Source organism: Petaurus breviceps, unplaced genomic scaffold, assembly GCF_028583685.1.
Source record: "Petaurus breviceps papuanus isolate PSGF00001 unplaced genomic scaffold, PetGlider_PUasm1.0 91023, whole genome shotgun sequence".
NCBI classification, from domain to species: domain Eukaryota; kingdom Metazoa; phylum Chordata; class Mammalia; order Diprotodontia; family Petauridae; genus Petaurus; species Petaurus breviceps.
The window spans coordinates 3,826,060-3,838,270 of NW_027187398.1; the positions used below are offsets into that span (position 1 = coordinate 3,826,060).

The following is a 12,211-nucleotide window of genomic DNA, read 5'->3' on the forward strand; positions in this document are numbered from 1 at the left end:
GTCTCTTTCAGATCTCTAAATACTATTTGTAATGTGAGTCTTTTTCTATTTAAGAACTGTTTCTCCATACCTGTGGAAATGCCCCTCAAAAAAGTTAGCCTTTAAGAGTCATAGTTTTTTAATGTCAAAATGTAATAATGCATGTTTTCATAAATTCAGTCCAAGGCACACTATAAAGAACAATGTGTCAGAGGCTGGGTGATCTGCGTCCCAATTTCTGTTTCTTTATGACCTTGTTTAGGTCAATCTCTATTTTCTAGGAAATAATACATATTAGAACCCAGTTTATTGGTAATTTAATGATTTAATATATTGTTATTTGTAACAATCTATAGTATAGGGGCGGCCAGGTGGCTCAGCGAGTAAGAGCACCGGCTCCAGTGTTGGGACGACCTGGAGATCGAATCCCGGGCTCAGACATTCAGCACCACACCCAGAAATAACTGGCCGTGTAACCTTGAGCAAGTTACTTAACCCCGATTGCTTTAAAAAAAAAAAAAGCAATCTATAGTATATTGTAATAGGTGGCCTTGGAGTTAGAAAGATATGACTGGGTATAAGACCTGCCTATTATGAAGATCTTTGTAGTTCATTACCTGTGGCCTAGGTCAATCACATACCTTTTAGTGGTTTGCAATACTAGGAGCTTCTTTACTTAGAATGTTCTTCATATGGATGAAGTAAAAGATTTGGACACTGCTTTTCCCCTTTAAAGAAAAAGGGGGGGGGTGCCTTTGGATAAACTGTCTTCAGGGTCAGCAATACCTGTTTTTATTTTTTTTTTACTTTTTTTTGTCTTTATTTGTTTGTTTACTTTTAGTTTACAAGATTCAATTCCACAATTCCCTGAGTTTCAAATTTTCTCCCCCTCTCTCCCCCCCCCATGACAGCATAAAATCAAGTATAGGATCTGCAAATACTTTCACATTAGGCATTAGTCAGGTTATAAAGACAGATTGTATCAGATGGAATGAAAAATGGTAAAGAGGAAACAAAATCAGACATGAAAAAGAAAAAGATCAGGTAAGTTTGCTTTGATCTGGATTCATACTCAGTTCTTTCTAGTTCTTTCTCTGGATGTAGACATCTCTCTCCATCATGAGTCTTTTGGGATTGACTTATATCACTGCACTGCTGATAGACTGCACTGCTGATAGACTGTCCAGTCTATCAGAGTTGGTCATCACACATACATTGTGTCTGTAATTGTGTACAAATTTCTCCTGGCTCTACTCTTCTCACTCAGCATCAGTTTGTATAAGCTTCTCCAGGTAAATATGAAGTCCTTCTGCTCCTTGTTTCTTATAGTACAATAGTATTCCATTACAAGTATATACCACAACTTGTTTAGTCATTCCCCAATTGATGGGCACCCCCTTAATTTCCAGTTCTTTGCCACCACAAAAAGAGCTGCTATAAATAATTTTGTACATATGGGTCTTTCTCCCACTTCTGTGATCTCTTTGGGATATAACCCGACAAGTGGTAAGCAATACCTGTCTTTAAGACCTTTCTCTAACACATGCTGGCTTGTGATCCTGGGCAAATCACAGCCTATCAATGCTCCAGACAGTTCAACCATAAGATTTGGAGCAGGTGTGTCTATACACACTGGTAGAGGGAAGTGGCTCGTTGAGAATTTCTTGCAGCAATTGAATCACGGCTCCAGTTTTTAAAATCAGTTCTGTGGCACTTGTTTTGCTATATAATTTTATTTCAATATATAATTAGTAGAATTAGACCAGCTACTGTGTTCTGATTTCTGCCCTCCCTATAATGATCATACTTCACTTGAGGGTTAGAGCTTATAAATATTTTTCAATTGAGTAATGTTTCCATTTTAGATGCTATGATGCATATGTAGGACTTATCAAAAGTTCTAAGTGTTTGCCTAATTTAACCACAGTCTCTGGGCATGACCTTATTTGAGACTGAAAACAAACCTTATCTACCTTTATAATTAAATAAAAGTTTAAACCATCTTTTTAAATATAGTTTTTTAAAATTAATTCTGTGGTCATTATATTACACTAAAACAATTGTTCTTTTTTTTTCATTAGAATTTCAGATAAAAATCAAATTGTTTTAGTCTGATATTTAATAGTGTATGTTTAAAAAAAAGAAGCAATTGACTATTTCATTTTGATAAATTCTGAATGGTTAGAACTAGAAAATGTTTCATTGTATGAATATGGATATGTTTATATATCTATATATATTTAAAGCAAGATGGTGGTGAAGGAGCAGAAATTTATCTTCTCATGTAAAGTATATTTTTAATGCAAATATTATCTATCTTTACTTATAAAATAACTTCCGTTTTGTTTTATTTGACCAGATAAGAACTGGCTCTTTTGTTTCTGTAACCCTGGTATTTAAGATGGTGCTACGCAAAGAGTAGGCTCTTAATAAATAGTTAAAAATGAGGAAAAATACTAAATATAGCTAGATGCCATTATGGAACTCTTTCAAAGACTCTAGTTTGTATAGCACATTGCAGCTAGCTGTCAGGATAATATTTTCTTAGGCTTTTTCACATTTGCTGGTTGAATCCTAGCAGTGAAATGTTGTAGATAATATTAGATATACAACCTAATATTAGTGTTCAGCATTTCAAATAGAGTAGTAGGTTTTGAGCAAAGACTGAAAATTACAAACAGTAACTGTCCTTACAAAGAACTTTTTCTTTTGGACACCATGGAAAAGATGGCCAGTTTTAGACCCCAGGTACCTACTCACATATGAATGAATCTTTGTTGTTATTAAGGGTAATGATGGTACTTAATGCTTCCATTTTCAGCTCTATACAAGGAAAATGGAGTTTTAAAAATTGTGATGGCTATTTTTAAATTTCTAATTGCTCTTTGGAGAATTTGAGAGCTCAGTAAACTAATAGTCAGTAAACTAATACTTGACAGGAAGTCAGTATCAATGCTGGGATTGTTTGGATTCTAGATATGTAATTTGTTTCACTCTACTGTGAAAAAAAAGCTATTATTAGATTCTGACTTTGGTTTTGTAGTACTCTTCTAACATGCTCATTCATTTGAACTTGTTATCTATCACATTTTCTGCTTGATATGTCCCTCAGAGTCAAGACTTATAGGGATTAATTCCATTTTGCAGCTAGAGAAAACAAGGCACAGATAAATTACTTTCCCATGGTAGTGAAGACTAAGTTGAAGTCAAGGTTAGAATTTAGGTCTATTGACTTCATTTGTTTATTAGATTTAACTCCTTTAGTGGGATTTACATATCTTCCTAGTATATTTTCTGCTCAAACCGTTGAGTACTTAGCGTTTCCATTTGGTGCAAAAATGCATAGTTGTAACTAGCTAATTTTATTTTAGTGTTATGTTCAAGTTAGACTATATCAAGATCTAGCTCCCTTGTAATTTTTTTCACAGTTAATTGTTGACCCTGGGGAACGAGACATTGTGACATTTCTGTCTCAAGCTATATTTTATCATTAGTAGTTTTATGAAGGTCTCTTGACTCTATTGTTTCAGTTTCACCATGCGAGTCTTACATGGTGCATCAGAATATGATGTACCCGTTTTGTTATCAACATGGCTATAGTGTGGTGGTTAGCAATCGCTGTTCTACTTTCTACAACTGCATGATTTTTCTTTTTTATCTGGGTAATAGTTTACTTTTAAACCCTGAGGAAATATACCTTGTATTTCTTTGTATTTAAGTATAGCAGTGTAACAGAAAAAAAAAATCCTTCCTTGAGTCTTTTTTGTGATGCATCATTATGGACTGGAGGTAATCTTGGCTTTTCTAAGGTGAGCCAGCAGAATACAAGCTTTACTGGTTTAACCATGCTTCATATAGTCCATGTAACAGATGGTCCATGTTCTGGATCTGCCTAAGTTAATTATGAAGAGGCTAATCACCAGTAAAATGACTTCTTGGAGACAAATTGTTTGGCCATAGCAAGATGACCCTCAGTCCATTGGGTCCATTTCTTCAGGAGAGTCATGGTGATTAGTGGTAAAGGGGGCAGAATGTATTGAGTCATCTTAGTTTAGATTGCCTATAATCATTAATTATAGATGCTCTAAATATCAGGTAATTGTCTAGTGAATTGTCTAGTCAGTAAAGAACTAGAGGACCTAAATTATGTTAATCTTGGAATTCTCAAAAGAAATAAAAAAAGAGTAGAATGACTCATTGGTCCTTCTTGGAGAAACAAATGAAGGAATTGATGGAGTTGATTTTATCATGTGTCTACCAAAATCATAATTTCATGGGACACTGGATCATCTTGAATTATTTATTATTTATGATAAGCATTTTCAAAATGCATACTGTGAGTTAAAAGTTTGTGCTAACAAGATGAGGAGTAAGGAAACTAAAGTTACAACTCAGCAACACATTGCATATTAAATCAACGTATACTTATTATTTGTTGACTTAAATGCAATGATGTATATAGGGATGGAATGGAGAACAGTAAAAAAACATTAGAAACCAGGGTTCAGGGTTAAGAAATTCAAAAGACCAAAGGTTTATAAGCTATACAGAAGTCTTTTGAGTATTTATATCATCCTTTCTTCAGTAAGAGAATCAAAATGGTGCTGGACATGGAATCTCTATTAATTTCTTATTTTTGTAATTTTTTTTTGTTAAAAAAGTTTTATTGATGCATTTTATTTTTATACCAGTCATTTATTTTTCCTTAGTCATTTCTCTACTGCAAGTCTTGTATTCTTTTAACCCTTCCTTGCTACTAAGAAAAGTATTTTATATTTGACCATGTCTTGACCATATATGCAATATTTCATGTCCTCAGTTCCAGACTTCTCTTCTGGAAAAGAGGAGGTAGGACTTTGGAATTCATCATCATTTCTCTGATCCTGTAATTGTTGGTCAGTTATCATTAATCAAAGTTTGACTGCCTTTTAGTGTTTTATTGATTTATGTTGTTATGTTTCTATTGTAGTCCTGGATCTGCTTACTTTGATGTGCATTGGGTCATATAAGTCTTCCTTTGTTTCTTTGGATTAATCATATTTGACATCTCTTACAATACTGATGTTACATTATTATTCCTATGTCATAATTTTTTTTTTTGCTTTTTTGGAGGGCAATCGGGGTAAGTGACTTGCCCAAGGACACACAGCTAGTTTTTTGTGTCGTGTCTGAAGTCGGATTTGAACTCAGGTCCTCCTGACTCCAGGGCCAGTGCTCTACTCACTGTGCCACCTAGCCGCCCTCATCATAAATTTTTTCTATGTATTATAGTTGATAGATATTCACTTCCCCTCCACTGACTGGTTTTTACTACCTATCATCAAAAATGTTTTTATGGATACATGCATACATACATACGTTACCCAGTAATGAGTTCAATATATCAAAGAATATTACCAGTTTACTGACTGGATGCATAATTCCAATTTTTTCCCCAAACAACTGGGCCAGTTCTTAATTGGTGATATAATTAGCCTCATTTTCATGTGAGGAAACTGAGACTAGAGGTTCAATGACTTCCCCAGGGTCACACAGCTAGTAGTTATCTGAGGGTGGATTGGAATTCAGGTCTTTTTTATTCATTCATTCATTTATTTTTATAAGCAATTGGGGTTAAGTAACTTGCTCAAGGTTACACGGCCAGTTTGTGTGTGTGTGTGTGTGTGTGTGTGTGTGTGTGTGTGTGTGTGTGTGTGTGTGTTAAGTTTCAGAATTCAGGTCTTTCTGATTCCAGGTGCAGTCCTCTATCCACTGAGCCACCTTGTTGCCTCAAAGAGCAATAGGGAGATGAGCTAGTGATACTTATAGGCTAGATGTAATTCTTTGACCTGTTTCATAATTGTAAAAGTAAAAATGAGTAGCAGCAGACCTTTTAGAATAAAGCAAAGATTTTCCTGGAAGTATCCTTGGAAATGAAAGTTTGCTGCAGTTACTGCCTAAACTTGAAGATGACCAACCCTAAACTCCCAAATAATGGTCTCTGTTCTTGTTCTGCTTCTCCTGTCTTGCTTTCTCATTTCACAACTAAAGTGTCTTTTTCTTTCCTTTCTTTTAGGTGATCTACTGTTCATTTGGTGGAACATCCAAAGGGCTACATTTCAATAATTTGATAGTAGGACTTGTCCTTCTTACAAGAGGCAGAGATGAAGAGAAAGCAAAGTGTAAGTAGAGCATGAAAATTGTAGTACTTTATATATGTAGAGCAATTTTGCTTATAACTTTTACAATTATGATGTCTGTCGTGACAAACAAAGCCAGAAGTTACATTAATTACATTTAAATTATTTTTAGTAAATTGTTTTCTGCCTTATCTTAGTTGCCAATTGTTCTTTGAGATCTTTTGTATGGTATAAGTCTAAATTGGGGAAGTGTAGAGAAGGGAATCTCAGCTCTTCTGTTTTATTGATAATGTATGGGTAGATTGTTCAAATGAGTAGAAATATATACCAAATTTTCTAGTACCTACTAGGTTTAAAGGGAATATATAATATATTAACCAGGTTTCAAGTGCATTTCTTAGTTAACATTTTTAATATATGTTTTTCTGAAGTACATCTGGAGTACACTTGTTCTATACACTCTATAGTTTAAACAAAGAGTAAAAATATTTGGCAGTTATTAAAAATTCCAGTAAAGCTCTATCAATTATTACATGGAAAACACAATGAAGTTGGATAAACTAGCTATACCCCAGAAAAATCTTGCGTTAAAAATACATTTTTAAAGGAATGTTTAGATTTGGCCTTATTATTGTAAATGATTTTAATTTCTTTTTTTGTTTTGTTTTGTTTTTTTACCTTTTAGACATTTTTAGTCTTTTTTCAAATGAATCTGGGAGTTATGTTGTACGGGAAGAAATGGAAAGGATGCTCCATGTTGTGGATGGAAAAGTTCCAGATACTCTTAGGAGGTGCTTTTCAGAGGTACTTTTGAAAAATGTTAAATTAATACATACTCTGTTGACATATTTTGAACCATTTTTACTCTCGTGTTGTTTGAGGTGTGAGTAATAAGCTACACTTACAGGTAATCTTGACCTAGGAATAGTTAAATGATTTCTCAGCAGTCTGTATAATTAAAAGGCTTCTGCCATCCCTATTGTCAGAAATTTACCTGACCAAAACTCCTGAAGTTATCTAACTGCTTGAGCCTTTACTTTTTCACTTTGGGGCTTAAAGGGACACGGAATTTAGAATTACGGGTTCATAAAGTTTTGTTACTTGGTGCTGCTGTTTCTACTATATTCAATGATTTATCTATTAAATTGGTTTTTGTGGGCTGACTGAGGAACCTAAACATTATTTGTTACATTTTTTCAGTGTGAAAGTATACCTAGATTACAGACGTAGACATGAACTTTTGGCATACAACCTTTTAATAATGTTAAAATTTATATATCTGCTGTACAGATAAAATCCTTTTTATCATAAATAGCCACATTATATAATGGTTATTATTTTTGTGTTTAGTATTTTTCCTAAAATAAATAGTGTTAAATAATCATAATTCTATTTTGTTAGGGTTTAACAGTGACACGATTAAGTTTTGATATGTTTTGAGTGAATTAACACTTCGTTTTATTTTCTTTATAATTTGTTTATTTTTTGTGTTCTTTTAAAATTTTGAGTTCCAAATTCCTTTCCTCATATCCCCTCTTTACCCACTGAAAAGGCAAACAAAATTATATCAATTATACATGTGGAAATCATGTAAAACATTTCCATATTAGCCATATTTAAAAAAAATATCAAGAAAGTGAGAAAATTATACTTCAATTTACACTCAGAGTTCATCATTCACTTCTGGAGGTGGATAGCATTTTTTTTTTAAAGCAATCGGGGTTGAGTAACTTGCTCAAGGTTACACGGCCAGTTATTTCTGGTGTGATGCTGAATATCTGAGCCCGGATTTGATCCAGGTCATCCCGACACTGGAACCAGTGATCTTACTCACTGAGCCACCTGGCCACCCCTAAGCAATGTTAAGTAACTTGCTCAAGGTTACACAACCAGGTGTTTCTGGGTGGGTGCTAAGTGTCTGAGCCCGGGATTCGATCTCCTGGTCTTCTCAACACTGGAGCCGGTGCTCTTACTTGCTGTGAGGTGGATAGCATTTTTTTCATGAGTCTTTTAGAATTGTCTTGGATCACTATATTAATCAGAGTAGCCAAAACATTTGATCATCCCACTCATATTCACAGTTATGATTGCTGAGTATTTCTCTCTGCTCTGTCCCTTTTCAGAAGTCTTTCTGGCTACTAACCACTACCTCCCCCAATCTGCCCATCCCCTTATCTTCACACACAAATACCCCTTTCCCCTCATCTCTTATCCCCTTTCCCTTCTATTTCCCTGTTGGCTAAGATAGATTTCTATACCCATCTGAGTGTGTATATATATTCTTCCCTCTTTGAACCAATTTATATGAAAGTGAATTTTAAGCATTTATGCCCCTCACCCCCATTTTCCTCTTCCCTATAAAAGCTCTTCTTTGCGTGCTTACTTTATGTAAGAAATTTTGCCCCATTCTACCTTTCCCTTCCACCTTCTCCCAATGTACTTCTCTTTCTCACCCCTACAGTTTTTTTTTGGATATTATCCCTACATTATCAACTCACACTCATGCCTTCTATCTATGTAGACTACTTCTAACTGCCATAATAATAAAGTCCTTAGTTGTTACAAGCATCACCTTCTCTTATAGGAATGTAAACAGTTTAACTCATAGAGTCTCTTAGGTTATTCTTTCCTGTTTACCTTTTTACGCTTTTCTTGAGTCTTATGTTTGAATGTCAGATTTGCTATTCAGCTCTCTGGTCTTTTCATCAGGAATGCTTGAAAGTCCTCAATTTAATTGAATTTCCATTTTTTCCCTCTGAAGGATTCTATTTAGTTTAAGTGGGTAAGTTATTCTTACTTGTAATTCTAGGTCCTTTGCCTTCTGGCATATTTTAATCTCCCACTCCTTTAATATGGAAGCTGCTGTCTTGTGTGATCCTGACTATGGCTCCATGATATTTATATTATTTCTTTCAGACTGCTTGCAAAATTTTCTCCTTGATGCAAGAGCTCTGGCATTTTAATATTCCTTGGACTTTTCATTCTGGGATCTCTTTCAGGAGGTGATTGGTGGAGTCTTCCAATTTCTACTTTACCTGCTGGATCTAAGATATTGGACATTTTTCCCTTTATAATTTCTTGAAATATGATAGCTTGGTTCTTTTATTTTCTTATCATGACTTTCAGGTAGTCTAGTAATTCATAAATTTTCTCTCCTTAATCTGTTTTTAGGTCATTTATTTTTCTGATGAAATATTTCACGTTTTAAAAAAATTTATTTTGACCTTGTTTTGTTGTTTCTAGGTATCTTGTGGCATTAGCTTCCATTTGCTCATTTCTAGTCTTTAAGGAGTTACTTTCTTCAGTGAGCTTTTGTAACTCTTTTACCATATGACCAATTGTTTTTAAGAATTACTTTTCTTCATTTTTGTACTTTTCCATTTGGCCTGTTCTTTTTTTTTTTTTTAAGAATTTTTTTCTTCAGTGAATTTTTGTGCCTCTTTTACCCATTAGGCCATAAGTTGTCTTTGGTTTGAAAAATGACTCCTGATCTTTTGTTGGCTATGCTGCTTCAAAATTGATATGAGGTATTATTTTAAAGTTGTTTGGAGGGGAATATTGGGACTGTACCATCTTGGAATTATTTATTTAGAAGTGCTTTGGATCTCTGTGGTTAAAAAAAATAAAGGTATGGTATTATGTGGGTACTACTTATGGATCTTTTTGTGTGGTTGGGTGTTGTTTAGAAAAGGAGGGATGTTTCAAGTCTAAATCAATATTTATTGAGTACTAGTAAGTGCTGGTAAGCCTGGCATGGTGCTAAGCAGTGAGAAAAGAGTGATACCTGTTATCATTAATGATCAATAGCATATAAAGTGCTACCATACTTTAAAAAGTAGATAATGGATAAAAACAAACTCTTATAGTAAGTCAGTAAACAATTATTAAGCACTTACTATGCTCCAAGCACTTTTCAAATCCCTGAGGTTTCAAAGAAAGGCAAAAGGTAATCTTTGCTCTCAAGTAACTCACGATCTAATGGAGCAAGACAGCAATCAATCAATAAACATTTATTAACACATTAAGCAACATATTAAAAGAAGCTGGGGGTGGGAGGAAGAGGATCCTGGGAAGATGGTGGATTAGATCAGAAAAGTCCAAGTTCTTCATATTTCCTCCACAAACAAGATGAAATAGCACCTTAGGGCAAATGTAGAGCAGTAAAAAATAAGCTGTTACAAACTTAAAAAAAAAAAGAACAGGCAAAGGAGAGAGAATCCAACTATAGAAAGTAACTGTGGGAGTAAAGAAGACAAGGTTTGTCTCCAGAGGAGATACTGAAGCAAAAAAAGCCTCTCCTGTCCTAAAGAGTTAGGTTGTTGTCCTTTGTTCTCGAAAAGGACCAAAATGACATCTCTATGTTAGAGTCAAGTTATAGTGCACACCCTACTGTGGCTGATCAGACCAATATGAGCTCTCTGCTGCAGGTTGGGCACAAATAATCCATGTGAACATTTGGGGTGGATTCTTTAAATTTGTGCATCTTATGTTTCTTTGAGGTACTTCAATTCTGCTTTGCTCACAGAGCACAGCACCTTATGTGTGAAGGGCATAGCATGTTAGGTGGTTCTATGCCAGTGTCTTCCATGTCATGCAATCGATTCCAAAGTTTTTAAGAGAGACCCTGAGAATGTCCTTATGTCTCTTATGACCACCGTGTGAGTGCTTGCTCTATTTTGAGTTTTCTGTAAAATAGTCTTTTAGGCAAGTGTATGTTTGGTATTCGAACAATGTAGCCAGCCCATTGTAGTTGTGCTTTCTGAAGTAAAGTTTGAATGCTTGGCACTTTAGTTTGAGAAAGGATCTCAGTGTCTGCTAACTTATCTTGCCAGATGATCTTCAGAATCTTCCTAAGACAATTTAAATGAAAGTGATTCAGTTTCCTGGCATGACACTGGTAGACTGTGTAGGTTTCACAGGCATACAACAGTGAAGTCAGCACAGCAACTGTAGACCTTCAATTAGGTAGTCAATCTAATACCTTTCCTCTCACACACTTTTCCTTTCGGAGTCTTCCAAACACTGAGCTAGCTCAGGTGGTGCGTGTGTCAACCTCATTATCAATGTGTATATCCCTGGAAAGTATACTGTCAAGGTAAATAAATTTTATCCACACACAGCATTCAGAGCTTCTCCATTTGCTGTAACCAATGGCTCCGTGTATGGGGTTTGGTGCTGGCTATTAGAATACCTGTGTTTTCTTGGTGTTATCAGGCCAATGTTAGCAAAAGCAGCAGAGAAATGGTCTATAGTTTGTCGCATCTCAACTTCACTGGCTTCATTGAGTGCACAATCATCCGCAAATGTAAAATCACGCACAAATACTTCCTCCACTTTGGTACTGGCTTATTTATTTATTTATTCAACTTTTCAAGTTGAAGAATTTACCTTAGTGTAGTAGCTGCCCTTGCTGCCATGTTCACCCTGATTGAAGGTATTTGTCAACACGGAAAACATCATGCTAAAAGCATGAGAGCAAGTACACAGCCTTGTTTCACTCCGTTGATGATTGGGAAAGCAGAAGAGCATTGTCTTTTATCCAGAACCCAGGCAACCATGTGTAGCGCCAATGCAATATTTATAGTGCCCATGATCATGATCAATACAGTGACTATAAATATCACGTGACGTTCGATCTCAAAATATACCAAACTCTCCATATAGAGGACAGAACTAAAGCATTTATTTAGACACCAGAAAATCGAATCCCAAAACCAATAAGCTGATTCCATCATAGTACCAAAGATATTAAGAAATCAAAATAATACTGAGAGCCATAGCATCCTTCAGCCTTCCCACAAACCAATACAAGATCAATATTTACTCACAAACTTCTCTCTCTCCTTGCCTGAGCACCTCTCTCTCCCACCATCTTGCTAGTTCTGGCTACTAGCTTCCTGTGGGCTCTGCTTCCCTTTAGCAAACTCCTCCCAACACAGGTTCCACATGACCACATTCAGCCTGTTAGGGGGCAGAGTTTACATTGAAGCAGGGGAGGTCTTCAAACTCCCCTAGGTGTATTAAGGAGCAGGGAAGATCTTCAAGTTCCCATTTTCATTATAGCATGCCATCATGAAATTGGCATACAATATTGATGGAACTGATCTGAGCAA

At 35.3% G+C, this 12,211-nt stretch overlaps 1 protein-coding gene across 2 annotated transcripts in view; it reads left to right on the forward strand.

Annotated features, from left to right (window-relative positions):
- Positions 1-12,211, forward strand: part of USP32 (ubiquitin specific peptidase 32) — a 270,325-nt gene that overhangs the window by 107,314 nt on the left and 150,800 nt on the right. For both annotated transcript variants that reach the window (XM_069077895.1, XM_069077896.1), the window contains exons 3-4: positions 6,035-6,140; positions 6,784-6,902. In XM_069077895.1, coding sequence (XP_068933996.1) covers positions 6,035-6,140; positions 6,784-6,902 — 225 coding nt within the window. The remainder of the gene's footprint in view (positions 1-6,034; positions 6,141-6,783; positions 6,903-12,211) is intronic.